This window comes from Ursus maritimus, unplaced genomic scaffold, assembly GCF_017311325.1.
Source record: "Ursus maritimus isolate PB19 unplaced genomic scaffold, ASM1731132v1 scaffold_7, whole genome shotgun sequence".
NCBI lineage: Eukaryota > Metazoa > Chordata > Mammalia > Carnivora > Ursidae > Ursus > Ursus maritimus.
In genome coordinates, this window is record NW_024426885.1 from 52,635,372 (window position 1) to 52,662,964 (window position 27,593).

The window sequence follows — 27,593 nt, forward strand, 5'->3', positions numbered from 1 at the left end:
TGGGGGGGGGGGGGAAATCTGTGCTCAGTGGGAGTCTGCTTGAGATTCTCTCCCCCTCTGCCCTTCCCCCCCCTCTCAAATAATAAATAAATCTTTCAAAAAATGAATCATAACTGTTCTTTTAAGAGATTTTATTTAATTAATTAATTAATTTATTTATTTATTTATTATCAATCAGAGAGAGAGAGAGAGAGAAAGCAAGAGCATGCACAAGCAGGGAGAGAGGCAGGCAGAGGGAGAAGCAGGCTCCCCGCTGAGCAAGGAACCTGATGCAGGACTCGATCCCAGGACCCTAAGATCATGACCTGAGCCCAAGGCAGACTCTTAACCAACTGAGCCACCCAGGCATCCCAGAAAAATGAATCATAACTCTTAACAGTTTTGATGAAACTGAGTTCCAAAATGTAAGAAATTCCATTTTCTGTGAACTCTTTCCAGATTGACTTTTAAAATTCCACCTATTTGTTCTTTTAAGTTTTTAAAAAGATTGTTTTTTGGAGAGAGTGAGCACGAGCAGCGGGGAAAGGCAGAGAGGGAGAAGGTGAAGCAGACTCCCCTCTGAGCAGGGAGCCCAATGCAGGGGCTCGATCCCAGGATCCGGGGATCATGACCTGAGCCTAAGGTGGACGCTTAACTGCCCAGGGACCCGTTTTTGTTTTTGTGAGCATCTACTATGCGTTCATCGCTACTCTCTGCTGGTAAGCAAGATACAATAGTACATGTGATATGAGCTCTATTCTTTCCATTTACCATACTCACCATACTCACCAATCCTGTCACTCTGGTTGTTTGGTCACAGTATTCACTGATGAGTTGTGACATCGATGTCCTCTGGTTTGACTGGCCCAATGGTTCCCATCAAATCACCAGGACTTAAATACAGATTGCTGGCTCCATGCCTACTTTCTGATTCAGTAGGGATCAGAGAACTTGCATTTTCGACAAGGAGATAACCAGGGTGCCGCTCCAGCAATTGTACCAGGAGAGAACCCTTTGACTTTTGCCAGCTCTAAAGGTCTGTTATCCGTTAGCAAACCACATTATCTACACCCGCTAATGGATTTAACTCTCCATTATCTAGTGAAAATTCACTAAAGTCTAACAATGTTGTTGAATATGCAGACATTATTCGTTGAGATTGAAGAGTGGCTTACCATTTTCAATCTTACCTTCTTACACTTTACATCTGTCTCAGGGATGTCTGTATTGGGTTGCTATAGCTGCCAGGAGGCTCTTGGTACATAGTACATCTCCCGCTGCACTAAATACAAGCGCTTAACATATGCTTTTTGACATGCCTTCAATGATCTAGGTAGCATGTGATATTTTCCTGTTCGGTGATCATTATTTGATTTGATCACATTTGATACAAACTCTTAAAATAATATTTAATCTTGGTTCTTGGACAGTGTTCTGAAGTCCAGGAGACCATACTGGACAATCTGGTGGTCTGATATAATGGAATATTTTCCTGTTAATGAGGATATAAGGATATTAGTCTCAGTACTGCCAATGGCTTTATTCTGGCTGTAGAAGTCACTTAACATCTGGTGGCTCTGGAAAATTAGGAAAATATTGACCATCTTAGATTCAGGAAGCATTAATGAAATGCCTGTTTTTTAAAGTTTATTTATTTATAAATTTTATTTATTTGAGAGAGAGAGCGAGCACAAGCAGGGGGAGGGGCAGGCAGAGGGAGAGGGAGCAGCAGGCTCCCCTCTGAGCAAGCAGTGATGGGCTGCGCTCCCCCTGCTTGTGCTCTGCCAAATAAATAAATAAAATCTTTAAAAAAAAAAGTCTATTTTTAAAATACAGGCTCTAGGAACCAAATTTAATTTCAAAATGGTATTTTTATAAGAATTAATTTTAGAAGTAAACAGTTTTCCACTAGAATCACTGGAAAATAAATTTTGTTGCCGCTATTGTTTTTGGTTTTGTTTTAAAGAATTAGATGCTACAGTTCAAAAATTGAATAAGTATTTATTGTTCCAGAAGGTACATTGCTTTTTATACATATTTCATAAATGATACAGGATTTTACACATGTTCAATATTTTGCTATTTGTTTAAAGGACTTTTCTCCACATTTCCCTCCCTTGCCTCCCACACACCCTGAAAGGATTTGCTCATTGCACTGTGCTGTTTCTTCCTAAAAACCCTGCACACAAACAGGATAGATTAAAAAATAATTCATATAACTTAACAAAAATAAATGAGGGAAGGGGCTGGACGACTGGGGGGACTGGGAGACATGCATCCTTTCATCTCATCATGCCAGTGGAAGGGGTGGCGGCAGGAGCAGAGCTGCAGCGGTTCTGGCTTGCCTTCAACCTCTGCAAGGCACCTGGAGTCTGGGTTTGTCATTGCGAGTGCTTCTTTTCATACACAATGATCCCGAAAGAGGAAGAAAATGAGAAATAACCTCCTTGCCACAATGAGGAGGGTGAATCATGTGAAAGAAAAAGCCAATCAGCTGTGTGGCAAGCCTCATCATCCTTTCCATCCTGCCCCCACAGTAGTTAAAAACAGGATATTAGACACAGATCCCTTTGACTCTTCAAGTGCAGATGTCATCTGGAAATATGGTAGAAAATATTTTGATAGAGTATAAGATTAATTCTTCCTTTTCTCAATTTAAGATAAGAAAAAATAGGGTGAGAAGAGGGTAGGTTGAAGGAAGCCATAGAAATGTACTCCTGTATAAAGATAAATTGCACCCTTTGAGATCCACACACTTGATTTACAACTATTGAAGTGGTGGAGGTGGGGGGGCTCACAAACAGTGTGGAAGTGTGTGTCCTTCAAGATAAACAAAGTCTCCAGATAAGGCAGCGCCATCTGGGTGGGCTGGAATGCTGTCACACAAGCAGATTAACAGCAATGAAATTATTCTGGTTTGAAATGGCTAGAGAGCCATGATTTTTAGCCAATTTGTAAACCTTACATCTTCCTGATTTGGTAATACAGCTGAACACCACCCCCCATCTGAGTTATGGAGGGAGAGGGGAATATCAATAGGATAGTTAAATAAAGGAGGGAAATTCTGCCTCCTCTTAAAGATTAATTAGTAAAAAACAAAACAGAACAAAACAACCTCATGCAGTGTTGCCAATGATTCCTAGATACTGATCCAGAGCACTGGAATATACAGACATTTAAGAAGGTATTACGGGATAATCCAAAGTGTCAATTATCAAACAGTCGTAAGTTGGTTCCAACTATCATATGGATAAAATTAGCATAACCAACAGGAGTGGGTGGTCAGAAAAGGGGCACGAATAGGAGAGATTCCTGGTCACTTTGCAGAGACTGGGTCCAATTTAAAATAAACGCTAATGACATGGGCTCAGACTCTGTTTGCCACCCACATATCTTGAGGATTTGCTTTTCTGGTATATTTATTTACTCCTATGTCAAAAATAAGAAAAGTTAAATTAAAAAAAAAATTAGAGCTGAGTGGGGTGCTGGTGTGTTACTGTTTTGCTGACCCTGCAAGAAGATGCAAGAAAGGAACACCCCCAGCATCCTTTTCTCATTATGAATCTCTCAACTATATAATGCATCATTTTCATCCAGAAACTAAGATGCTTGATTAAGACAATATTCACTAAGCCCTTTGAGCTTATATTCCACAAAGCCTGATCCTTAGATTTTAACATTCCCTTCTTCCCCAAGATTCTTTTTGTTTTTTTTTTTTAATTAAAGGTAAAAACCCTCAACCTCGACATGGCTCCCAGCTTCCACCTGCAATGCTTTAATTAAAAAGGCAAGAGTTATAAACAGGTGTTCTTTCTGCCAGGATTCAGAGGCTCTTTGCAGATCAATCTTTTTCACCAATTTGTCGAAGGGGCAGATGTACTTGTAATGGGTCTCTCAGTCTCTTAAGGTCCATTTCTGCCTAAAATAGAAACAAAAGGTGAGAAAAACTGGCTAGTGAAGCTTTCAATGACATTATTGTCTCCTCAGAAAAGGCATTTGTCTTTTCTGCATCTCTATGAATCACAGAAATCATCTCAATTACTCTCAAAATAGAGTGCCTCAGAAGCAAAGGGCTTTAAAGGCACAGGACAACATAGGGGGACCAGAATGGAAGTCTGTCCTGGCAGTTTTCAGCTGTCAACAGAGCCTCCAGAGAAGGCTGTGCTGTCAACAGGGCAGGACTCAGAGGCTCAAGAATGCAGGGAGCATCTGATGCACCCTGACAGCGTTTCTCAAACCTCTGCCTTGATCCAGAACTTTAATTTACGTTGCTCAAGACTTCAGTTGTTCCTCCAGTGATTGTTTTTAAGTTTTTCACTTAGTGATTTTTAAAAACAGGGATGTGCTGTCAACTGCAGCACTTTCAAAACTCACACGGGCTGGGACCCCACCGCTGGTGGACTTGGAGTATTAGGCTTACTCGGGGTGGGGCCGGAGCAGCTGTATTTTTCACAGCTCCCGGAATGACGTGATGTGTTCCCTCCAGTTGAGAACCACCACACAGAGCAACAGAAGACCCAAGTCGACCGAGGCCAAGGCAGGAAGACAGACTAAGCCTATTCAAAGCACAACTCCATCACCAATACGGGACAGAGAAGAGCAGCAAACATTAAAGAGGATAGAAGAACTTCTAGAGATTTTTAAAAAATCTCTAAAGTCATGTAAGACTACAGAGAAGAGGAATGAAGATTTATTCAGCAAAATCAAAGATATCAGAGGGAGGCACACAAAGAAATTTGAAAGAAGTAACTATTATGAGAAATAAAATATATCAATCTTTTTTAAAACAACATCTTCTAGTTCAATAAACTCTGACTTGTGCCTGGCAAACATTTCCAGTAGTCTCTCTTACCTGGATTTTATTTTTGCCCCATTGCTACCACACATTTTTGGTGGGAAATCTTTGGAAATGGTCGTAAAAAGATTTTAAAAAGAGAGAAAAGAAAAAATAGACAACTTAAGAACACAAAAAGAAAAAAAGTAAAAATAGTTCTACAAATTTCAATATGCTACTGTTAATGGGATAGATGGGACCCATTACCTTTTCACTTGCTTGTGTTCTAAAACTTTCCAGAGAGGTGTCCATGCTAAAATAGACATTTTTATTAACTGAAGAATAGTTAATATAGGAAGAAGAGGGTGTGATCATTCTTTCAGAGTTTACCCACAGAAGCACTATAGTTACAGATAACAGTAATAATAATAATAATAATAATGATATTATTATTATAATACCAATGCCATACAAAATGGGGCTGGAATTTATATTTATTTTTGGAAAACTTACCTGAGCAATTGCATCCTTGAGTTGATTATATTTCTCTAGGTCAAAACGTGACTTTTTGGCTCCTTTATGGAAAAATAATAAGTATTGTCTGTCTCTGGCTTCTGGATAAACATATTCCTACAAATTAAAGGAGAAATTAAATTATTAGTCCTTGGAATACTATCTTTACAAAAGGAGCACTTACTAGCTGTTGATTAGGTTCAATACACGTGCACACATATAAAGATATATACTGATACATGCATTGTGTTAAATATTTATTTCTTAAACATTTTTTATTGTGAAGCACACACGTAAGAGTACACAAAACAAAAATGTACATCACAATGAATCATCACATAATGAATAAGTTAATCATCACCAGATAAAGAAAATCTAACACTGTCAACAACCTGGAAGCATCCTCCTGCCTCTTCCGAATTAGTAACCTTCCTTCCTCCCAAAACTTACCACTATCTTGCCTTTTATGGTAACTATTTATTGCTTTCTTTACAGCTTTCCTACTTAAGCATGAATCCCCTTGAACTCTACAGCTTAATTTTACCTGTTTTTTAATTTTGTAAAAATGGAGTCGGACAGTAGGTATCATGTATGGCTACTTTTGCTCAATATGTTTGTGATATTCATACTTTTGCAGTCCATTCATTACCATTGCTATGTTACATTCTATTGTATGACTACATCACAATTTATCCATTTTACTATTGATAGACTTTTGGGTTGTTTCCAGGCTTTGCTACTATGAATAACGCTGCCAAGAACTTTTTTGGGCTTCTCTCTTCTGTTGGGTATATACCTGTGAATGGAGATCCTAGATCATAAGGTATGTCTGTGTTCAAATTAAGAAGTGATATGAAACAGGTTTCCAAAATGGTGGTACCAATTATACTCCCATTAGCAGGATACGAGAGTTGCCATCATTCCATATCCTTACCAATACTTGGTATCGCCAGTTTAAAAAAAAAATGTTAGCCATTCTGGTGTGTGTGCAGTACTACCTCATTTTTCAAGAATGGCCTTACTGAGATATAATCACACACCATACAATTCACCCATTTAAACTATAATGTTCAATGGTTTTCACTGTATTCATGAAGTTGTACAACAGTCACTACAATCAATTTTAGACCATTTTCATTATCCCCAAAAGAAATCCTGTACTCTAATAGTTACTTCCCATATCCCTCAATATCTCCAATTCCAGGTAACTATTAATCTACTTCATAACTCTACGGATTTGCCTATTCTGGACATTTCGTATAAATGGAATCATGTAGCATGTAGCCTTTTGTGGCTGCCTTCTTTCAAGGCTCACCCATTTGTAGCAGGAATTGGTACTTCATTTCTTTAGTTGCCAAGTAATATTCCATTGAATGGATATGCTACATTTTATTTATCCATTAATAAACTGATAGATATTTGGGTTGTTTTCACTTTTTTGGCTATTATGAATAATACTGCTATGAATATTCCTGTACAAGTTTTTGTGTGAACATGTTTTCATTTCTCTTGGAGATCTATAGCATTTTCCCGATCACTTTTGAGGCTGAGGACTTTGTTCATATATTATTAGCCATTTTAATTTCCTTTTTTTAGATGTGTTTATTCAAATCTCTTGCCATCTTTTTCTGTTGGGTTGTCTGGCTTTTTCTTACTGATTTACAGGCTTTGTTAATATATTCTAATCCTCTGTTGGGTATATGTACTACAAATATCTCCTCCTAGCCTGTTTACCCTTCTAAGGTGAGAGAGAGAGAAAAGCAGACTCTCCGCTAAGCAGGAAGCTCAATCCCAGAGATCATGACCTGAGCCAAAGAAAGACACTTAACCGACTGAGCCACCCAGGCGCCCTCAGAAGTTCTTAATTTTAGGGGCGCCTGGGTGGCTCAGTCATTAAGTGTCTGCCTTTGGCTCACGGCGTGATCCCAGAGTCCTGGGATCGAGCCCCACATCAGGCTCCTCCGCTGGGAGCCTGCTTCTTCCTCTCCCACTCCCCCTGCTTGTGCTCCCTCTCGCTGGCTGTCATTCTCTCTGTCAAATAAATAAAATAAAATCTTAAAAAAAAAAAAAAGAAGTTCTTAATTTTAATAGAGTCAAATTTATCATTCTTATTCTTTATGGTTAGCACTTTTCATTCTGGGTAAGAAATCATTCCCATTCCACAGTAATTGACATATTTTCCTATATTATCTTCCAGAAGCTTTATTTTATTTTTTAAAATTGTTTTATTCTTAAGTAATCACACCCAACTGGGGCTTGATCTTAAAACCTTGAGATCAAGTGTTGTATGCTGTACCGACTGAGCCAGCCAGGTGCCCCTCTTCCAGAAGCTTTATTGTGCTACCTTTCATATTTAGATCTATAATCCATCTGGAATTAATTTTTATTAATTAAGGATGTGTAAGAATGGGGTCATTTCATTTTTATACGGATATTCAATTGTCCTAGCACCATTCATAGAAAAAGATTCTTCCTTCTTTGCAGTGCTATCTTTTTAAAATCAAAAGTTCATTTATACCAGGTTTGTTTCTATATTCTCTCATCTATTCCATTGGATTATTTGTCTTTGTGCCATTGTCTTAATTACTGTAGTATTATAAATAAAGGAAAAAATAAAGCTATAGTCTTCCATATCCTGTAGAGCAAATTCTCTTACCTAGTTTTTCTTCAAGGGTTTATTGGATTTTCTTAGTCTTTTACATTTTCATCGAAATTCTAGAAGCTGCTTATTCAAATCTCTTCCCCTCCATCCCCAAAATTGTTGGAATTTTGACTGGGATTGCACTGAATCAAATAGATCAATTTGTATACAAAACTGACATTTTTTAATATACACTTTTCTAGTCCATGAACATGCTTAAAATTTTCCTTTGATGTTATGTTTTTCTGCACAGAGGGTCTTGCACATCTTTTGCATGATTTACTTCTAGATATATTTAAAAGTCATTTTAAGTTACAGCTTTTAAAGTCTCATTTTATAATTGTTTGTTGATGGCATATAGATATGCAATTGACTTATGTATATTGACCTTATATCCAGCAACCCTTATGAAACTCACTTATGGATTCTAACCAAATATATGTACATGTTTTTGTATTTTTTTTTTGTACAAAAATCTTCAAATAACATCAGTTTTCTTTCTTTCCCATCTTTACACTTTTTAATATTTTTTTCTTGCCTTCTTCCAGGGATAATTTATGTTCGCATCTGCCTGGAATCTATGAGCACTAGCACTTTGGGATTACCACTATTCTAGGAAAACCTTAGTCTAAATTATGGGATTGAGATGAATGAAGTTGGGCTATAGTTCAGAGAGAACCTACAACAGGTTCATCCTTATTCTACAACGGTAGCCATTAGAGGTTCCAAACCAAAGCAATCTCTATGGTTTTGGTCCTTCTAGATTATCAAGTATGGCTCAGCTTCTTGGTTTCTCCATCTTACCCTGCTTAGTCAGCATAAATCCACAGAGGAACAAGCACACCAACACCAGGTTCGCCTTCCTGGAATTCCTCTTCTTCAGGTCCTTCCATGGTAATTTTTGCTATCTTATAATATATATATTATATATCTTATAATACTTATATATCTCTAGTGTCTATAGGCAGATGTATTTTATGGTTTATCTAACTATTCTAACTATTCCTAATGGGAGGATTGGTCTGATGCCTAGTATGCCACACAAGAAGTGAATACTGAATTACTGATAATGACAATAATGGATTAATAGTAGCTAAAGGGAGATAAAAATTGAAAAAAAAAAAAAACCTGAATGCCTCACCTCCTAAGATATTACAGTCTAGTAAAGGGGTGAAGACATTATATGTGAATAATTATAACACAAGATAGCACAGGATAAGTGAAATGAAAGGCACAATGTGCTTCAGGAATGCAGAAGGAGAGTTCAAAGTTGGCTGCAGGGAACTGGCCAAAGGTTCATGAAAGATAAGCATTTAAGGAACCTTGAAATATAACAGAGGGAGAACAACAGGGAGAACTTTCCCAGTTGATAGAATGATGGGAAATAAGGAATGAAATGGTGGAAAACTCAGGGCATTTGGGGGGAATAAAGAATATAATTTGATTTGTTTAGAACACATAGTAAGTATACTGTAGGGAACTGACAGACCTTTGGAGAAGACAGAGAGCAAGACAGAGATTATGAATATCAGGCTAAGGAGTTTGGACTTCAATCATTAGATAAAAAGAACCTATTAAAGGGGTGTGTATATAAGGGACAGGAACAGGGAAGAGAGGAGAAAGAGAAGGCAGGAAACAAAGACAGACAGACAGCAAAGCCATGTCCAGAGCTGTGATTAGACATGATTGATCTGATTGTTTGGTTCTGTTCACTCAGAGTAATGAGTATAAGCCAGACATGGGACTAGGTGTTGGATACTCTGGGCAAACAATGGCAGGACATGAACAGCTTACTGTCTCTCTTCTGTACTAGACAAGTTTGGGAGGCGCAGAAAGGTTAAATACCATTCTTGGGCTTTCATTTTCTCACACATAAATAGACCTGTGACCAGTGGTCTAACAAAAACAGAAACAAAATGCCTATGTTCAATAGCAGCCATATAAAAATATGAGAGAAGCAATTCTCAGCTTTCTTTTGAAACCTAAGAGAATAGAAGAAGGTTCTTATGTCTCACTTACTTATGTTTTTTATCAAGGGAAGTTGGATCTGTGTTGGTATCACACAGTGATAATAAATCCTTCATACTTTTTAAAGTGACACAGGATTTTTCAAGCTACCATAAACATAACTGGCAACAAAAATTAGTTCCAGATACTGATATTTAATAAATGAGTCTTGGCTGCTAGAGAATAGGCCAGGCATATAAAAGTGATTAGATATCTAATTTTCATTTCTCTTCCATGTAAAAACAATAACAAAGAAGCCTACTTATACTCTTAACAAATTAGAAATTGCCCAGATTTGAGTTTAACTATCTGATTAGTTATCACCAACTTTCCATTCCAAGAATTCAATAAAAACAAAAAGTTTGAGACTACCCTATCCAACTGTTATACATAATATATAAAAAGCCAAGCCAACTTGGCTGAACAGGCTATCCTGCAGCAGATCATTCTTCTCCCTTTGCCCTCTTATTCTGTAACTTATTGTAAAATATTTTTTTCTGAATTTAATGGTTTATATGGCTCACTTTATAGTCTGTGAGGTCCATGAGGTCAGGAGCCATGATTTACCTCCCTACCTTTACCTCCTAGAATAGGGCCTAATACACAATTAACATGCATGTGCATGTGTGTATACGTGTGTGTGTGTGTGTGTGTGTGTGTGTGTGTGTGTAGGATAAATGAGTACTTAAAGGGAACTGGCCTTAGAAAGAATACAAGAGAAAAGAGAACTACTTTAACAACCAAAACTTCAATAGCATCTCATAGAAAGTTTCTAGAAGAGCAATTCTTACCTGGCGTGTCATTACAAAATATGCATACATTGCCATGGCACTTCCGTAAGTGATAAAGTAGGTGACTGGCTCCATGATGTCCCAGGAATATTCCCACCAGGTAAGCCGGGCCAAAATGCCAAACTGTGTGGCCATGTAGGCAAGTCCACCCCATAGCACCAAAGTGGTCCTCTTCTCAGCTTTTCTGCTAATTTCAATTCGTACCTACAGGCAACAAGATCAATCAACAATACAGTATTTTGACATAGAACCCATTTTAAATTTAAGCTGTTTTACGTTCACGGAAGAAATAGGGCTCATAATCAAGACATGTCAGTATCCATTCTAGTAAAGTAGCTTGTCTTCCTAAATAGTGTCTGTAGTTTTCACTGAATATTTTATAAGAGTAACACTTTCTTAGGACACTTGTGTTTTATGTTTCACCCTAGAAGTAGATGAAAATATGGTGAAACTACAGGAGTAAGTTAGTGTCAACAACTCTTCATCCAACTACACAATTTTCTTTTTTGAGGGAGGGATATGAAAACATGCCAGTGTTCTCTTACTGTAATATACAAGATTTAAAATCTATCATCATTGTTTGCTCAAGGGGTCTGCCAGGGGGCAGAAAGCACAGTGAGTCAGAGCATGGACTCTGGATTCAGAACAGCTGTGTTCAGGCCCTGATCTGTATATCGTTGTCAGTGTCATTATAGAGTTGTTCCGAGGACTAAATAATGGAATACAGGTAAAATAACTGCACAATTCCCGGCACATAAAAAACATTCATAAAAGATGATAATTATTTTGTTATAGCTGGTACATTAAAAAAATGCTTTTTTACATCTTGAAAATACCAAATTTAAATCTCATTTTCCTTCACAACAGTTCAAGTTTAATTTATCATATTTCTAATGGTCTTAAATTTAATGAGAACAACCTTGAGATACATGTTCATCATTTTTAATTAAATGAGAAAAAGCATAATATTAAGAGTATTTGTTCTCTTCCTTAATCTCTGATAGTCTAATTTCTTAAAATGAAAATATTTGCATCATCATTAAAAAATAATGACACGTTTACTATAAAACATCTAGAAAAATGTAAAGAAGAGAATCAATCATCATCCTACCACTACATTAGCATTTTGGAATATATTCCTTCTGACATTTTTCCTGTGGTTTACATATACATATATATAAATATGCATAGCTATATGCACAACACATTTAAAAATTAGATCATAGTATACACTAATATGCACGCTATTTTATAATTGACTTTTCATAAAATATCATAATATTCTTCTATTGCATATTAGATCTATATAACCATTTTTAACAGCCACATAATACTCCACATAATATTGATTCTTAACTTGGCCAAAATTATTATTCACTACACTCATAACTTTTCTCAATCAGTAATTATTTTAATTTGGTAAATGGTAAATCAGGTTAAGGGCAGACATTTAGAGCTCAAAGTTCTGTGCCCATTATGAAGACTCGAAACTATTCCTTTTTAAGTTTTTTCTTAGCTTCAATTGGACTAGTTTGATTGACTAAAGGACTAGTTTGATTGACACAACTCAATTACCAAAAAAGATGGAGGGGTAAAAAAAGCAAACATATATGCTCTAGAAAATTACTGTTGAAGAGGGAAGTCTGAGATTTGAATCAGCACCTTTTCCAGGGGAGCCAGTTGCTCTTTGAGATCCTCCAATCTTTCGATAAGCTCCCTCTCCTTGTTTAACTGGTGTTGCTCGATGCACAGCGTGGTGTACAGCTGCTGGACGAGTGTCTTCACATCATTCAGTGTTGCTGCATTTTCGTGGCTTAAGAGGTCTGGAAAAAAGGGGATTACATTTTTTTAAATGTTTGCCTCAGATGGAGCATTACTATTCCCAGGGCTATTAGACAATAATAAAAACAAGATAGATTCATTTGCTATAGGGAACCCCCCATCAGTGTTCAACTGAAGGAAAGTGATAGTTCCTTTTCAAAAAAGAGGTATCTACAAATCCTAGAAAGTCAATTCATATTTAGGCAACTTCAAAATTTTGAAGCCAACATCTACCTTTATAATTCTTGGAAGTCGAAATGCTACAAACAAGGTTACAAATAATAATAATCTTCATTAGATAAAAACAAAAAATTTTAGGCAATATGTTAAAAACTAGTAGAGAGGTTCACAATCAATCTGATTATCACGCTTATCAAAATGCTTATCTATAATTTATCTATGGTCCTGCCATTTTAATTGGTTATTTTCTTCCTGTTTAACACTAGAAAAAATACCTAGTATTTCAAATTTGCAAATACAAAGGTATAAATAAAAATACAATTACCCTAAAACTCTTAGCTCCCATACACCTTCCCCTAGCATACCGACTTTTATTTATCCCTGTTGAGAAAAGACACAGAATATAGCTGTTTGGGCCTCAATATCATGTTTTAGAGGGCATGAGTTATGAGAATGATTGAAAGGGTAGAAGATTAAATTCTTTGATTCAATATCCTCTTCTGTGAGTAGCATGTGTTTCTAGAAATCTCAAAATTATGTTTTGAAAATCTAATAAAAAATCAACTATGGGGCACCTGGGTGGTTCAGTCAGTTAAGCGTCTGCCTTCAGCTCAGGTCATGAACTCTGGGTCCTGGGATCCTGTCCCATGTCGGGTTCCCTGCTCAGCGGGGAGCTTGCTTCTCCTTCTCCTCCCTGCTCATGCTCTTTCTATCTCTCTCTCTCAAATGAATAAAAACAAAAAAACACAAGGAAGAAAACTTTTGTTTTAAAATCTTATTAGCTTTAAATGTGACATTTTGTTACACACAGCATAAATCAAAATAAGCCATAGTCAGAATTAGCCATGTATTTAAACTTTTTTCAAGGATGTCCTTTAGTACAGTTATCACAGAAATTCGATTAATGAAAAATTCAAGGGAAGCAAATTGGATTACAGAAGAGCTGATATAATAAAATGGGATACACCACCTAGCATAGTACCTTGCACACTTCAGTAAATGTGTGCTGAGTTAATGGGAACAGACAAAAGCAAGAACACTTTGAGTTCTAGAAGTCATCTATGTCAACAGGGCCTTCTCTCCACTGAAGTTGTAGCTCACATTTGCATATGGCTTTATACTTTCCAAAGTTACCAGAAGAGGAGGCTGCACTCTAGAAGGCAGTAGCTTATACAGAATGTCACGGTGAAGTGGTAGAGTCCGTGTCTCCCGACCCCATGACTGGAACTGAATTATAATGTTTCTATTAGATCAACAACAATATTTCTCATGAAAGCTTGGTCCCCTTTCAAAAAGACAATTCCTTAAGTAGTGATCAATTATCTATGGTTAACAAAATCTCTACACATACATTATTTATATCATGCTATCTTCACAATAACAGCCTGAGTAAACTTGGCAGCCAAAATTTATAAATGAGGAATTTGAATCCTAGAGATAAGATTAACAAATGTTTTTGTATTAGGTACTGAGGACTGGACTTTTTTATGGAAATATTTTTTTACTGCTTTTGTGTTTTCTGCCTTTTATACTGTCACTTTTGGTCTCCCCTTTCCACTCGATGAGTCCCCTTTAATGTAGGGCTGTTTTTGTGGTCATGAATTCATTTAACTTGTTTGTCTGGAAACTCTTTACCTCTCTGTCTACTCTGAGTGATAGCCTTGCTGGATAGAGTATTATTGGCTGAAGATTTTCCCCTTTCAGCGCGTTGAATGTATCATGCCAACCCCTCTGGCTTGCAAAGTTTCTGTTGAAAAATCTCCTGCTAGCCTTATGGGTTTTCCCTTTACGTTACTGGCTTCTTTTGCCTTGCCATTTTAAGAATTTTTTTATCATTATACTTTGCAAATTTAATCACAGTATGTCTGTGTGGCTCTGCTTTTGTTGATTTTGATGGGAGTTTTATTGTGCCTCCTGGATCTGGATGTCTGTTTCCTTCCCCAGATTAGGGAAGTTTTCAGCTATTATTTCTTCAAATACATTTTCTGCCCCCTTTTCTCTCTTCTTCTTCTGGGACTCCTATAAGATTTATGTGTTATTATGTTTGATGGAGTCATTGAGTTCCCTAAATCTATTTTCATTTTGTGTAATTCTTTATCTCTTTTGTTCAGCTTCATTGCTTTCCATTACTGTCTCCTAGGTGATTAATTGGTTCCTCTGTTTCTTCCAGCCTGCTGTTCATCACATCAAGCATGTTTCTAATCTAGTTTAATGCACTCTTCATGTCTGATTCCTTTTAAAAGATGTATTTATTTATTTATTTGAGGTGGTGGTGGGGACAGCATGAGCAGGGGGAGGTGCAAAGGAAGAAGCAGAAGCAGACTCCTCACTAAGCAGGGAGCCTGATGCGGGCTTGATCCCAGAATGCTGGGATCATGACTTAAGCTGAATGCAGATACTTAACCAACTGAGTCACCCAGGTGCCCCGGTCTGACTCCTTTTTAACTTTTTTTTATCTCTGTGGTAAGGTTCTCAATGATGTCTTCCATTCTTTTCTCAAGCCCAGTGACTATCTTTATGATTGCTCCTTTAAATTCTCCATCAAGTATGTTACTTATATGTTTTGCTTAGATCTCTAGCTGCAGCCTTGTCTTGTTCTTTCATTTGGGATAAATTCCTCTGCCTTCTCATTTTGCCTTAGTCTCTGCCTGCTTCTCTGTGTTACAAAAGCCAGTTACGTCTCTTGTTCCCTCTTCAACATAGCCTCTTCTCTCCCGTTTTTTTTTTTTTTAAGATTTTATTTATTTGAGAGAGAGTGAGTGAGAGAGAGCAAGAGAGCGAGCATGAGCAGGGGTAGGGGCAGAGGGAGAGGGAGAAGCAGACTCTCCTGCTGGGCAGGGAGCCCAACATGGGGCTCGATCCCAGGAGCCTGGGATTATGACCTGAGCCAAACGCAGACAGTTAACTGGCTGAGCCACCCTCACTGTTTTCTCCCTTTAGTTGTGGAGTTTGTTCTGTCAGTCTTTAGGTTGATTTCTGGGGTATTTATGATGATTTGATAGTTATCTAGTTGTATTCATGGGAGGAGGGAGCCTAGGGTCCTCCTACTCCACTGTCATCTTCCCCTGAATCCACTCTTACTGTTTCAGCTTCATCCGCAATTGTACAAGGTCTCAGTCCTATAATAAATCTTTTATTCCACAATACTTATGTGGTTCTGATTCCCCAGTTGAACCCTGACTGGTACAAATACTATGTATGTATATATGTATGCTATTATTTGCATAAAAAGGGAAAAAAGTTATGCATTCATATTTTCTTACAAATGCATCAACAATATTTGTCAGGAAACATAAGAAACTAAGAACAGTGCTTGCTGGTACAGAAGGAGCAAACGGTGGATGTGGAACAAGGAAAAGAAAACTTTTTCCCATACGTTCTTTGACTTTGGGAATTAAACCTTGTGACTGTACTGCCTATTCTAAACAAGTACAAGAATTTAATGTGCAATCACATACCTTCTAACAGCAATGAAAAAACCATGAAATGATAATTCAAAGATCAATCTCACAGATGTCCAATTACTAAAGCTCCAGTAAACTCAAGAGAATTTGCTTTATTTTGTTAGATTTTCTTGTCATGAAGAATATGGTTCCAAGGTATTGTCAGGGTGGAGAAAAACATCAACCTCAAACCACTGACCTGGAAAAATTTGCCCACATATTTGGAGATGAAATTATGAGAAGATAAATCTGCTAATGGCTTAACAACAACACTTTTGGATGATTTGTGCATGCTTCACTAAAAATGCAATTAGATATTTATTAATGTTTTTGCACATGTCATCAGTGCCAGGAAATCAAGGTACACAAAGGCAAGGAAATGTGTTAACATAATGGGGATTAAAAGTCTTTTCAGCTACTACAATGATTTGAGAAGGACTTTGGTTGAGTCTCTGATAAAGTATTTGTTACTGTTTGTATTTGGTTTGTCTGTTCAACTGTTTCTCTCAAGTCATTTACATCATTAAGAGTGAAGCAAGGTTTCCAATATCCTCTGGATGGATAAATGGGGAAAAGGGTTAGTGGTGCCAATCAAAATGATTCTCCTTAGCACAACAACTTTCAACAACCAGTGATTTAGGTTATATGCTCTTCCTTCCTATATTAAGTGGAAGATAGTTAATTACGACTTCAACATGGACTGAGATAAAAGATCTTCTGTACTCCCTTTCCATACTCCTCCCTCCATTCTAGATTTAGGTTGGGTTTTAAATAATCTAATTGCTAAAACAGTTACTCTTCTCATCCTGCAGTGGGCAGACAGCAATCCAGCCATACACAGCTATCATAACCAAAAGAATGCAAGGATACTTACAGCTAGCCTTAGTGCTATGACCTGCCCCCTTGGTTTTTTCTGCCTCTTCCTTTCCAATTTTGGGGTTAGGTACAAGAGTTGTCAACACCTGGGGCGCCTGGGTGGCACAGCGGTTGGGCGTCTGCCTTCATCTCAGGGCGTGATCCCGGCATTATGGGATCGAGTCCCACATCAGGCTCTTCCGCTATGAGCCTGCTTCTTCCTCTCCCACTCCCCCTGCTTATGTTCCCTCTCTCACTGGCTGTCTCTATCTCTGTCAAATAAATAAATAAAATCTTTAAAAAAAAAAAAAAGAGTTGTCAACACCTAAGTATCCATAATACTTATGGACTGTCAATCCCACATAAACATGGGCCTTTATTAGATCCTCTATCAATAAGCCCTTTGTCCTCAGTGCATGACGGAAGTGTGCAAAGTTCGGGTTTACTGGTACGCAACATATAGCATTTTTAGTTCTAAAGTGCTATCCACTTGCCTTTGGAGACATGTCTTGAAAGAAGTTACCGTGGCCTAGAGGAGAGCATAGGCAGCAACCTTTTCGACATCGGCCACGGTAACTTCTTTCAAGACACATCTCCAAAGGTAAGTGAAACAAAAGCAAAAAAGAACTTTTGGGACTTCATCAAGATAAAAATCTTCTCCACAGCAAAGGAAACAGTCAACAAAACTAAGAGGCAGCCCACAGAACGGGAGAAGATATTTGCAAATGACATTACAGATAAAGGGCTGATATCCAAGATCTATAAAGAACTTCTCAAACTCAACACTCAAAAAACTAATAACCCAGTCAAAAAATGGGCAGAAGACACAAACAGACAATTCTCAAAAAGACATACAAATGGCTAACAGGCACATGAAAAAATGCTCAACATCACCAGCCATCAGGGAAACACAAATCAAAACCACAATGAGATACCACCTTACACCAGTTAGAATGGCAAAAATTAACAAAACAGGAACAACAAATGTTGGTGAGGATGTGGAGAAAGGGGAATCCTCTTACACTGTTGGTGGGAATGCAAGCTGGTGTAGCCCCTCTGGAAAACAGTACGAAGGTTCCTCAAGCTGTTAAGAATAGAGCTACCCTAGGACCCAGCAATTGCACTACTAGGTATTTACCCCAAAGATACAGATGTAGTGAAAAGAAGGGGCACATGCATCCCAATGTTCATAGCAGCAATGTCCACAATAGCCAAACTGTGGAAGGAGCCGAGATGCCCTTCAACAGATGAATGGATAAAGAAGATGTGGTCCATTTACACAATGGAATATTACTCAGCCATAAGAAAGGATGAATACCCACCATTTGCAACAACATGCATGGAATTTGAGGGGATTATGCAAAGTGAAATAAGTCAAGCAGAGAAAGACAATTATCCTATGGTTTCACTTACACGTGGAACATAAGGAATAGCACGGAGGACATAAGGAGAAGGAAGGGAAGAAGGAAGGGTGGGAGACAAAACATGAGAGACTATGGACTCCGGGAAACAAACTGAAGGTGTCAGATGGGAGGGGGGTGAGGGGATGGGTTAGCCCGGTGATGGGTATTAAGGAGGGCATGTATTGCATGGAGCACTGGGTGTTATATGCAAACAATGAATCATGGAACACTACATCAAAAACTAATGATGTACTGTATGGTGACTAACATAACATAATTTAAAAAAATAATAAAGTGCTATCCGTCAATAAGGAAATGAAAGGGAGGCCTGAGTGGCTTGGTAGTTAAGCATCTGGCTTTGGCTCACATCATAATCCCAGGGTCCTGGGATCGAGTCCTACATTGGGCTCTTTGCTCAGCAGGAAGCCCGCTTCTCCCTCTGCCTGCTGCTTCCCTGCTTGTGTGCACGCATTCTATCTCTCTCTGACAAATAAATAATGTCTTAAAAGGAAAATAGGAGAGAAGTGAAAGTTAAAGGAGGGGCGTGAGTAGAAAAAATTGTTTCAAAACTTAAAAAAAACTGTCTTGTAAAAGTTCTCCTCCATTAACTTCTTTATTAGATTTGTTCCATCTGCTCCATGTATATACAAAATCCTAGTGTTCTCCTCATCATCTGATACCTGAGCTCTAGTACCTTCAATTTCTTTTCTGTTTAGCCTTTTTACTAAAAAGAGTTCCAATGTGGGGAAGAGGAATATGCCTACTCATCTGGATGATTGCCAACCTTCTCAAATACAGAAATTCAAACTGTTCTCTTGATGCAGCTGAAAAAGATGGTGACTTGGATGCCAGCAATATCTTCCCCACACAGGGAGACAAATATAATATGGTGGAAACAAAATTAAAACCTATTTTATATATTATCAAAAGAAAATGATTTTCTTTACTATGTTTTTAAAGATCTTTAAAAAATTTTTTAATGCTAATATAGTTAACATACAGTGTTATATTAGTTTCAGGTGTACAGTATAGTGATTCAACACCTGGTGCTCATCACAATAAGCGCACTCACTCCTTAATCCCCACGACCTGTTTCACCGGTCCCCCCACCCCCCTTACCTCTGGTAACCGTCAGTTTGTTCTCTTTAGTTAAGAGTCTGTTTCTTGATTTGTCTTTTTCCTTTGTTCATTTGTTTTTTTCTTAAATTCATATGAGTGAAATTATACGGTATTTGTCTTATAGGATTATACTCTCTAGCTCCATCCATGTCATTGCAAAAGGCAAGACTTCATTCTCTTTAATGGCTGAATAATATTCCATCATATACATATATACACCATATCTTCTTTACCCATTCATCTATTGGTGGACACTGGGGCTGCTTCCATAATATGGCTATTGTAAATAATGCTGCTATAAACATAGGGGTACATGTATCCCTCTGAATTTGTGTTTTTGTATTTTTGGGGTAAATACCCAGTACTGCAATTACTGGATCATAGAGTACTTCCATTTTTAACTATTTAACTATTGTAATTATTTTTAACTGGCTGTACCAGTCTCCTTTTTCTCTACATCCTCACCAATACTTGTTGTCTCCTGTGGTTTTGATTTTTACTATGTTTTAAAACTTTGGGAAAAAGTGTTTATGGACTTGAAACAGTATTATTCAAGCTTTTGTGAGAAATGGTATCTAATGGCATAATCCCTCATTGTCTAATAACAGAGGTAAGAGAGCTATGATGTACGAAAATATTTTAAATACTGAAAAGATACTTTGGGGTGCCTGGGTGGCTCAGTTGGTTGAGTGACAGACTCTTGGTTTCAGCTCAGGTCATGATCTCATGGGTCTTGAGATCGAGCCCTGTGTAGGGCTCTAAGCTCAGCAGGGAGTGTGCTTGAGACTCTCCCTCTGGCCTTCCCCTGACTTGTGTGCTTGCTTTTTCGCTCTCTCTCTTTCATAAATAAATAAATCTTTTTATTTTTATTTATTTATTTTTAAAGATTTTATTTATTTATTTGACAGAGAGACACAGCCAGCAAGAGAGGGAACACAAGCAGAGGGAGTGGGAGAGGAAGAAGTAGGCTCCCTGATCTGCTCTGGGATCACGCCCTGAGCCGAAGGCAGACGCTTAACGACTGAGCCACCCAGGCGACCCTAAATAAATCTTTTTATTTTTTTTTTTTAAGATTTTTTTTATTTCTTTATTTGACAGAGACAGCCAGCGAGAGAGGGAACACAAGCAGGGGGAGTGGGAGAGGAAGAAGCAGGCTTCCAGCGGAAGAGCCTGACGTGGGGCTCGATCCCAGAACTCTGGGATCACGCCCTAAGCCGAAGGCAGACACTTAACGACTGCGCCACCCAGGCGCCCCTAAATAAATCTTTTTAAAAAAGATATTTTAAAATTCTACACCAGTGCTATTGAGCTTACCAAATTTCACATTTCAATTTATAATTATTCCACGAATTATAGACTTTTGACCCTTGCAAACTTAATATTCTTTTTTTTAAAAAAAGATTTTATTTTTAGGTAATCTCTACACCCAACATGGGGCTCAAACTCATAACCCCAAGATCAAGAGTTGCATGCTCTACCAAATGAGCCAGCCAGGTGCCCCACAAACTTCATATTCTAACTGACTTCTAGGGAAGCTGAGTAGTATTCCACAGTTCTGAGATGTAGATAAAATAAAGAGTTGTTAGAATGGTGAACTGATTACCAGAAATTCATATATAATATCTCCCCCTTTCAGTTTCTACCTTCACTTTCCCTTATTCAGCTTGGGAATAACCCTATTTAAAAACCTAAAACATTCAATTCTGCTTTAAAAACACAGTATTAGACACAATGGTTAGAATCAGTCATTGATTAAAAGCTTCTAGTTTTTGACAACATAATATATGGAAGCTTACTGTCCTGCTTATTATACTTCACGTAAAGATATATTAGTGAACTTTTTAAATTATACTAATAGAAAATCTAAATAGAATGAACTCTCTAGGTAATTTATATACACACACAAAATACTCCTAAGTAGAATGCCTTCAAGGTCTACCCAGTTTGTCACAAATGGCAGGTTTCTGTCTTTTACACAGCTGAATAATATTCCATTATATATATGTACCACATCTCCTTTATCCATTTATCTGCAAACAGACAATTAGGTTGTTTTCATATCTTCACTACTGTGAATAATGCTTCACTGAATACAGGAGTGCAGGTATCTCTTTGAAATTCTGATTTCATTTCCATTGGTTATATATCCGAAAGTGGGATTACTGGATTATATGGTATTATGGTATGGTCAGTCAAAGGGTGCCAAACTTCCAACTGTAAGATGAGTAAGTTCTGGGGATCTACTGTATAGCATGGTGACTATAGTTAATAATATTGTATACTTGAAATTTGCTAAGAGAGTAGACCTTAAGTGTTGTCACCACACACACACACACACACACACACACACACACACAAAGGTAATTATGTGAGGTAATGGAGGTGTTAATTAATCCTACTGTGGTAATCATTTTGTAATATTAAAGTGTATCAAATCATCACACTGTATACCTTAAACTTACAATGCTATATATCAATTATATGTCAATAAAGCTGGAAAAGAAAGAGCAAATTTAAAGAACAATAACAATAACAAAAAAACGGAATAAACTAAGGCCTGTACTTCTGTTATTTTAAAGAGAGTCCAAAAATCAGGGAATAAAGAAAAACATATTAGCATAACTGGTATGTAACTAACAATCCCTGGTCTAGATGTTCAGTCATTCCAATGTAATAAAGTCTGGTTCAGTAATGTCTTACTATTTAAAGGATACTTGTCCATTCTTGCTGTATTTACTATATTTTTTCTAAGTTTCAACGAGCTTGCACACGGAAGAGAATCTGGCTTGTGAACAATCAAAATGCTACCACCGTAACTCACTTATTTCACTGAACACAGAATGACCACCTGAGTCCATGGAGGACACAAAAATCACAATGCTTTCTGTCTGAGCACTAACAAAGAAGAGGAATAAGAAGAGTTCGGAGAATAGATTAGTCACTTCTGGTTGCCTAGGAGTCAGAGCAAGAAAGAATAGAAAGAATAGGATCATTAAAGCCTTCATGGAAGAGCCGACCTTGACGATTTTGACATGAGGAATAGGAGGTTAGGAAGGAAAAAGCACCTTAGAAAAAGGTGAGCAAACACTGAGATGGCAAAGAATGGCACAGTTCAGAAAAGAGCAAAGGAAGAAAAGGCGGAGGAAGAGTAGACAACATGTAAGAGAGAAAGAGGAAAACTTAAAGTAGATGTGGACCAGATTTTGGAGGCGTTCAATGTTTAGGCTTTCACTGAGAATATTTTCTACCTTAGACACAATTCTCAAAAGCAGAATTGAAAAGAAGGGATGCCCTAGGAGGGTGGTGATAATGGAAGGGGCATTAACAGCAGTTAAGTGACAATAAAGATCAAGGGCAGAGAGAGGAAAGTGACAAAAAAGACCCATATCAAAGCCTATTTTAAAGAGCTATCTAGCATCAGTACTGTGCAGAGCCATACTGGAGTCTGGGACAAAAAGAAAAATTAGTAATACCAACTGCCTTCATTTAAATTTTTGATATTTTGTTCATCATGGGTTTTGGCATTAACTTTAAAATAGTTCATTAAAATATTATTTATCTTGATTACTAAGTGTTTTGGGGGCACCCTCTTAAAATTTACACCTGAAGGGGCATCTGGGTGGCTCAGTCAGTTTAGCATCTGCCTTTGCTGCAGGTCATGATCCCAGGGTTCTGGGATTGAGCCCCACATCAGGCTCTCCGCTCTCCCTCTGCCTACTTGTGCTCTCTCTGTCAAATAAATACATAAAATCTTAAAAAAAAATTTGCACCTGAGGCAAATACCACACTTTTTATATAAAAACATAGACACATCAGAAGTTCCTAAGGACTATTACACTAATTGACTTTCACACTACTGACCTTGAGCCATCAAAAAAAAAAAAAAACCATAAAAAGATTAATTTCTGTTACAAATGTTTAAGAGGACAGAGAAGTCCACACTTCATTTTAAAAAGATTCCCCCTGCCATTTTATTAAAATGATGTGACTTTTAGCTTGTATGGAGGGAAGGAGTTTAATTTACATAGAACATTCATTTATGTGAATGAGTGACAATATCCAATAATAAACCATTCTGGTGTCTAGGTAGAATCTAAATGTCAGTCACAGTACTACCCACGTACTCAAGCATGAGGTACTCAATGAGCTGTTCAACTCAAAGAGTTTATCTGGACATAAGACTTCCAGTTTCTTTGAGTATTATCTGCTTTTCAAGGTTATCCAGGGAAAAACAAAGTTCTTTCCAAAAGCCCCTCCATATTTCTCTGACCTTATCAAGATTACTTTTTACCTCTCTTTGGTGGTCGTACATGATACGTTAAGTCATTAATGACCAGCTTAAAGTCATCAAGGAGTAGGAGGTCTATCCCCGTTGAGGCAGCAACTCGAACTCCATCTGTGAAAAATTTAAATGTAAAAATTTAAACTTGTCATATGTCCATAATTATTTGAGAATGATCAGGAAAAAGCAATCCTCAAAATTGATTTTAAAAATTGTACCTTCTCTTTTAAATTCCAGTACACTTTTGCCTCATCCCCAATGCTAAACAAAGCTTTTATTATCTGAGTTTTTTGCTTTCATGACCTCAAGTCCATGAAGATTTAACAATACACTTTTCTCACAGAACTTTAGGAACAAGTAAAATAATTACATAGATCTATAGGTGTTAATTGGAAATCTAGGGTTGTTGGGAGAACTGCATGGATGTCATATATCTATCTATGATGGAAGCTGGTTGAGTAAAAAACACAATGCTTTCTAATGTATGGTACCTCTCAGTATAATTACTGGTTAGTTGCCAGTAATTTGGTAGGGCCAGATTTTAGGGTCAGCAAAGTACACCATACTGGTCTACTAATTATATTACTAGATAAGATGAAAATTAAGTATATTTAAACTACTTAAAGCATAGAAATGTGGCAAATTGTTAACTGGTAAATCCAAGGGTAAATAGGTATTTCCTATGTTTTATGTTTTCTGTAGGTTTAAGATTTTTCAAAGAATGGGAAAAAATATAAGGTACTTACATAAATAAATAGGAAAGATGTCATATCAAATGGGAATTTTTGGTGCCTTATTTTATGTTCTTTTCCAATCACATGTCTTTATTTTGTAAACTTTCATGTGAAAGACAGATCTAAAAAAGAAGTCTTAACATTTCCTATCTCCAGAGATGAGGGCCAACTGTTAGAAAAATTTATTTTATGGCTAAGGTAATAATAAAAGGTTCGATAACATAAAATGTGACCAATTGCTCATCTTTGCCCATGGCATTATATACGAGGTGCTTCTGAATGAGCCTTTTGTGTACATACAGTCCTAAAATTCAACAATTATATTCTGAGAACTGAGAGAGAAGTCACTGGTTCTCATGACATTTACTAAGCAAAAAAAAAATGTGTTCTAAAGTTAAGAGTGTGGGATTCTTTTGCAGTGGTGTGTGTGTACGCGTGCGTGTGTGTGTGTGTGTGTGTGTGTGTGGAAGTGGTCTGGGGTGAAATGAGGGTTGGGTGGGAATTAATAATGAATGTGACTGTACCTGGTGAATAGATTGCAACTCTGTCAATTCCCCGATCCTCTTCTTGCAGTTGTCGTAAAAACACACCAACCGAGTCTGAGATAGGTTTGAGTGTGAACTGGCAGCGTTCACGCCGGGATGGTAGCCTCACAGATATCACAGGTAACCCATTTTGATACACCACTGTCACATCTGAATGAAAAAGACCCATAATCATATGATAATTAGATTTCATTGTAAGTTAAAGCTACATTATTACTATTCTTACATAGGGCCTATTATTATCAATGTGGTTTAAAATATTTTCAAAGGTTTAAGAATATGCCCTTTAGCTTTAGTTGAAGGTTATTCTGGGAACTGACTTATGGAAGATCAATCATACAGATCACACAATTCACTTTTCAGGAAAAAAAAAAAAAAACCAACATGCAAAGGATTATCTTCTAAGTAGGTCAGGAAGAGACTTTCCCAGAAATTTGAGGAAAAGATTTTGGTATTGGTGAATATAAACCCTAGTTCTATTGAGGAAGATTTTTAAATAGCCAGAGATTGCTGGGCTAGGCTCCATAACCTGTAGGAGGTGGCTCCTAGGAGCCATAGCTTTCAAGAATCCCTGGGGAATAACATGTAAAAAGACATTAAAAAGAGACCCTTACTCAAGGGCAGTCAATTCATATTTATGGCATAATTATTATTTCCAAGGTGCTTGATAAATAAGTATTCTCTTATACAATATGAATATATTATGATATAATCAAAACACTTCTTTTTACATTCTCTTGAACATCATCCTGAGGTCAGCTAGAAGCCAAAATTCAACTATTTGGGATTTTCTAATAAAAGTTATTAAAGGAAACATTATCATAAGCTATAAAACTGAAAAGATGTTCAACATGACAGCACAGAATTCCTATTTCCTTATCTTTTTCCTCAATAGTCTTGATTTACAAAGCCTTAGTCCCTAAAACAAATGTCAGAATAACTCTTTTGAAATAATTTTCATGTGAATTTTTAAATAAATAAATAAATAAATAAATAAATAAATAAATAAAGTTTGAAGCAGAATTTTTTACATGAGCAACCAAGCATTTAACGATAAGTTAGCACTAGCCTGTAAAGGAAAACAGGTTTTAGAGGCAAATCTGGGATGGAATCCTGGCTTTATAACTTTGGGCATAGTATATAACTTCTCTGAGCCTCACTCTTTTGATATATAAAATCAATTTAATCCTTAACTGACAGAGTTGTCTCGAGGAATAAATAAACCATTTAAAACAGTTAACACACGACGGGGCACCTGGGTGGCTCAGTCATGATCCCAGGGTCCTGGGATTGAGTCTCATGTTAGGCTCCCTGCTCAGCAGGGAGTCTGCTTCTCCCTCTGCCCCTGCCCCCACTCGTGCTCTCTCTCTCTGGATCACTCTCTCTCAAATAAATAAATAAATAAATAAATAAATAAATAAAATCTTAAAAAAAATAAAACACTTAACACACTGCTTGATACACACATGATAATGTTTATTAACTTTTTAAGAATCAAAAGATACGTTCTATAATGTTTCTAAGTATTCATGCCCTTGGAAAATGAAGTGTTGTGAGGAAACATATAGATTAACATTCTCGAGATTCCAAATGCCTCACACTTTGCAGTGTTGTAATTATTTACATCTTATTTCCTTGTTTACTCTAGTAATTTATAAGGCCTACAATGTATATGGTGGCCTCACACTACATTTTTATTTTATTTATTTGTTTGAGACAGAGAGAGCGAGAGAGAGAGCATGGGAGGGGAGGGGCAGAAGGAGAGGGAGAAGCAGACTCCCCACTGAGTAGGGAGCCCAACTCAGGGCTTAATCCCAGGACCCATGATTCCAGGGATCATGACCTGAGCCGAAGGCAGACACTTAATCGACTGAGCCACCCAGGCGCCCTCACACTACATTCTTTCAGTAAATTTTAAAAGTAACCCTGAGGCATAGTTTGTAAATAACACAAAATACTTTTATTTTAAGTGGACATTTGATGAGTTTTGACACAATAATGAAGATAAAAACATTTCCATTACTCCCCCAAATTCCCCTGTTCCCCATTCCAGTTAATCCCTAGGCAACCACTGATTCGATTTTTGTCACTACAGATTATATTTAGCTTTTCTGGAGTTTTTATATTACTGGAATCATACAGACTCCTTTGTATCTGACTTCTCTCAACATAATGATTTTGAGATTAACCCACGTTGCTGCATGCATTAGTTCATTTTTATTGCTGAGTAATATTTCACTGTATGTATATACATAATTCATTCATTTTCCTGCTGACTGACATTTGGAATGTTTCCAGTCTTTGGCAACTACGAGAAAAGCTTTTTTATGATTACCCACTTTCAAGGCCTTGTGTAGTTTTTGTGCTATACTTTTCCTCATCTTTTTATTTTTAACCTATCCATGTCTATATTTAAAGTGGATTTTCTGAAGACAACATGTAGTTGGGTCTTGCTATTTTATCCAATCTGACAATCTCGGTCTTGCTTTTCTTAAAGATTTACTTA

General features: G+C 37.2%; 1 protein-coding gene across 2 annotated transcripts in view; it reads right to left on the bottom strand.

Annotated features, from left to right (window-relative positions):
• Nucleotides 1-1,963: 1,963 nt before the first annotated feature.
• The window catches only part of MCU (mitochondrial calcium uniporter), a 190,872-nt gene continuing 165,242 nt past the window's right edge, over nt 1,964-27,593 (bottom strand). For both annotated transcript variants that reach the window (XM_040623922.1, XM_040623923.1), the window contains 6 exons: nt 25,067-25,237; nt 23,818-23,922; nt 12,368-12,528; nt 10,706-10,909; nt 5,267-5,383; nt 1,964-3,898 (listed from right to left, as the gene is read on the bottom strand). In XM_040623922.1, coding sequence (XP_040479856.1) covers nt 3,821-3,898; nt 5,267-5,383; nt 10,706-10,909; nt 12,368-12,528; nt 23,818-23,922; nt 25,067-25,237 — 836 coding nt within the window. In that variant the 3' untranslated portion in view covers nt 1,964-3,820. The remainder of the gene's footprint in view (nt 3,899-5,266; nt 5,384-10,705; nt 10,910-12,367; nt 12,529-23,817; nt 23,923-25,066; nt 25,238-27,593) is intronic.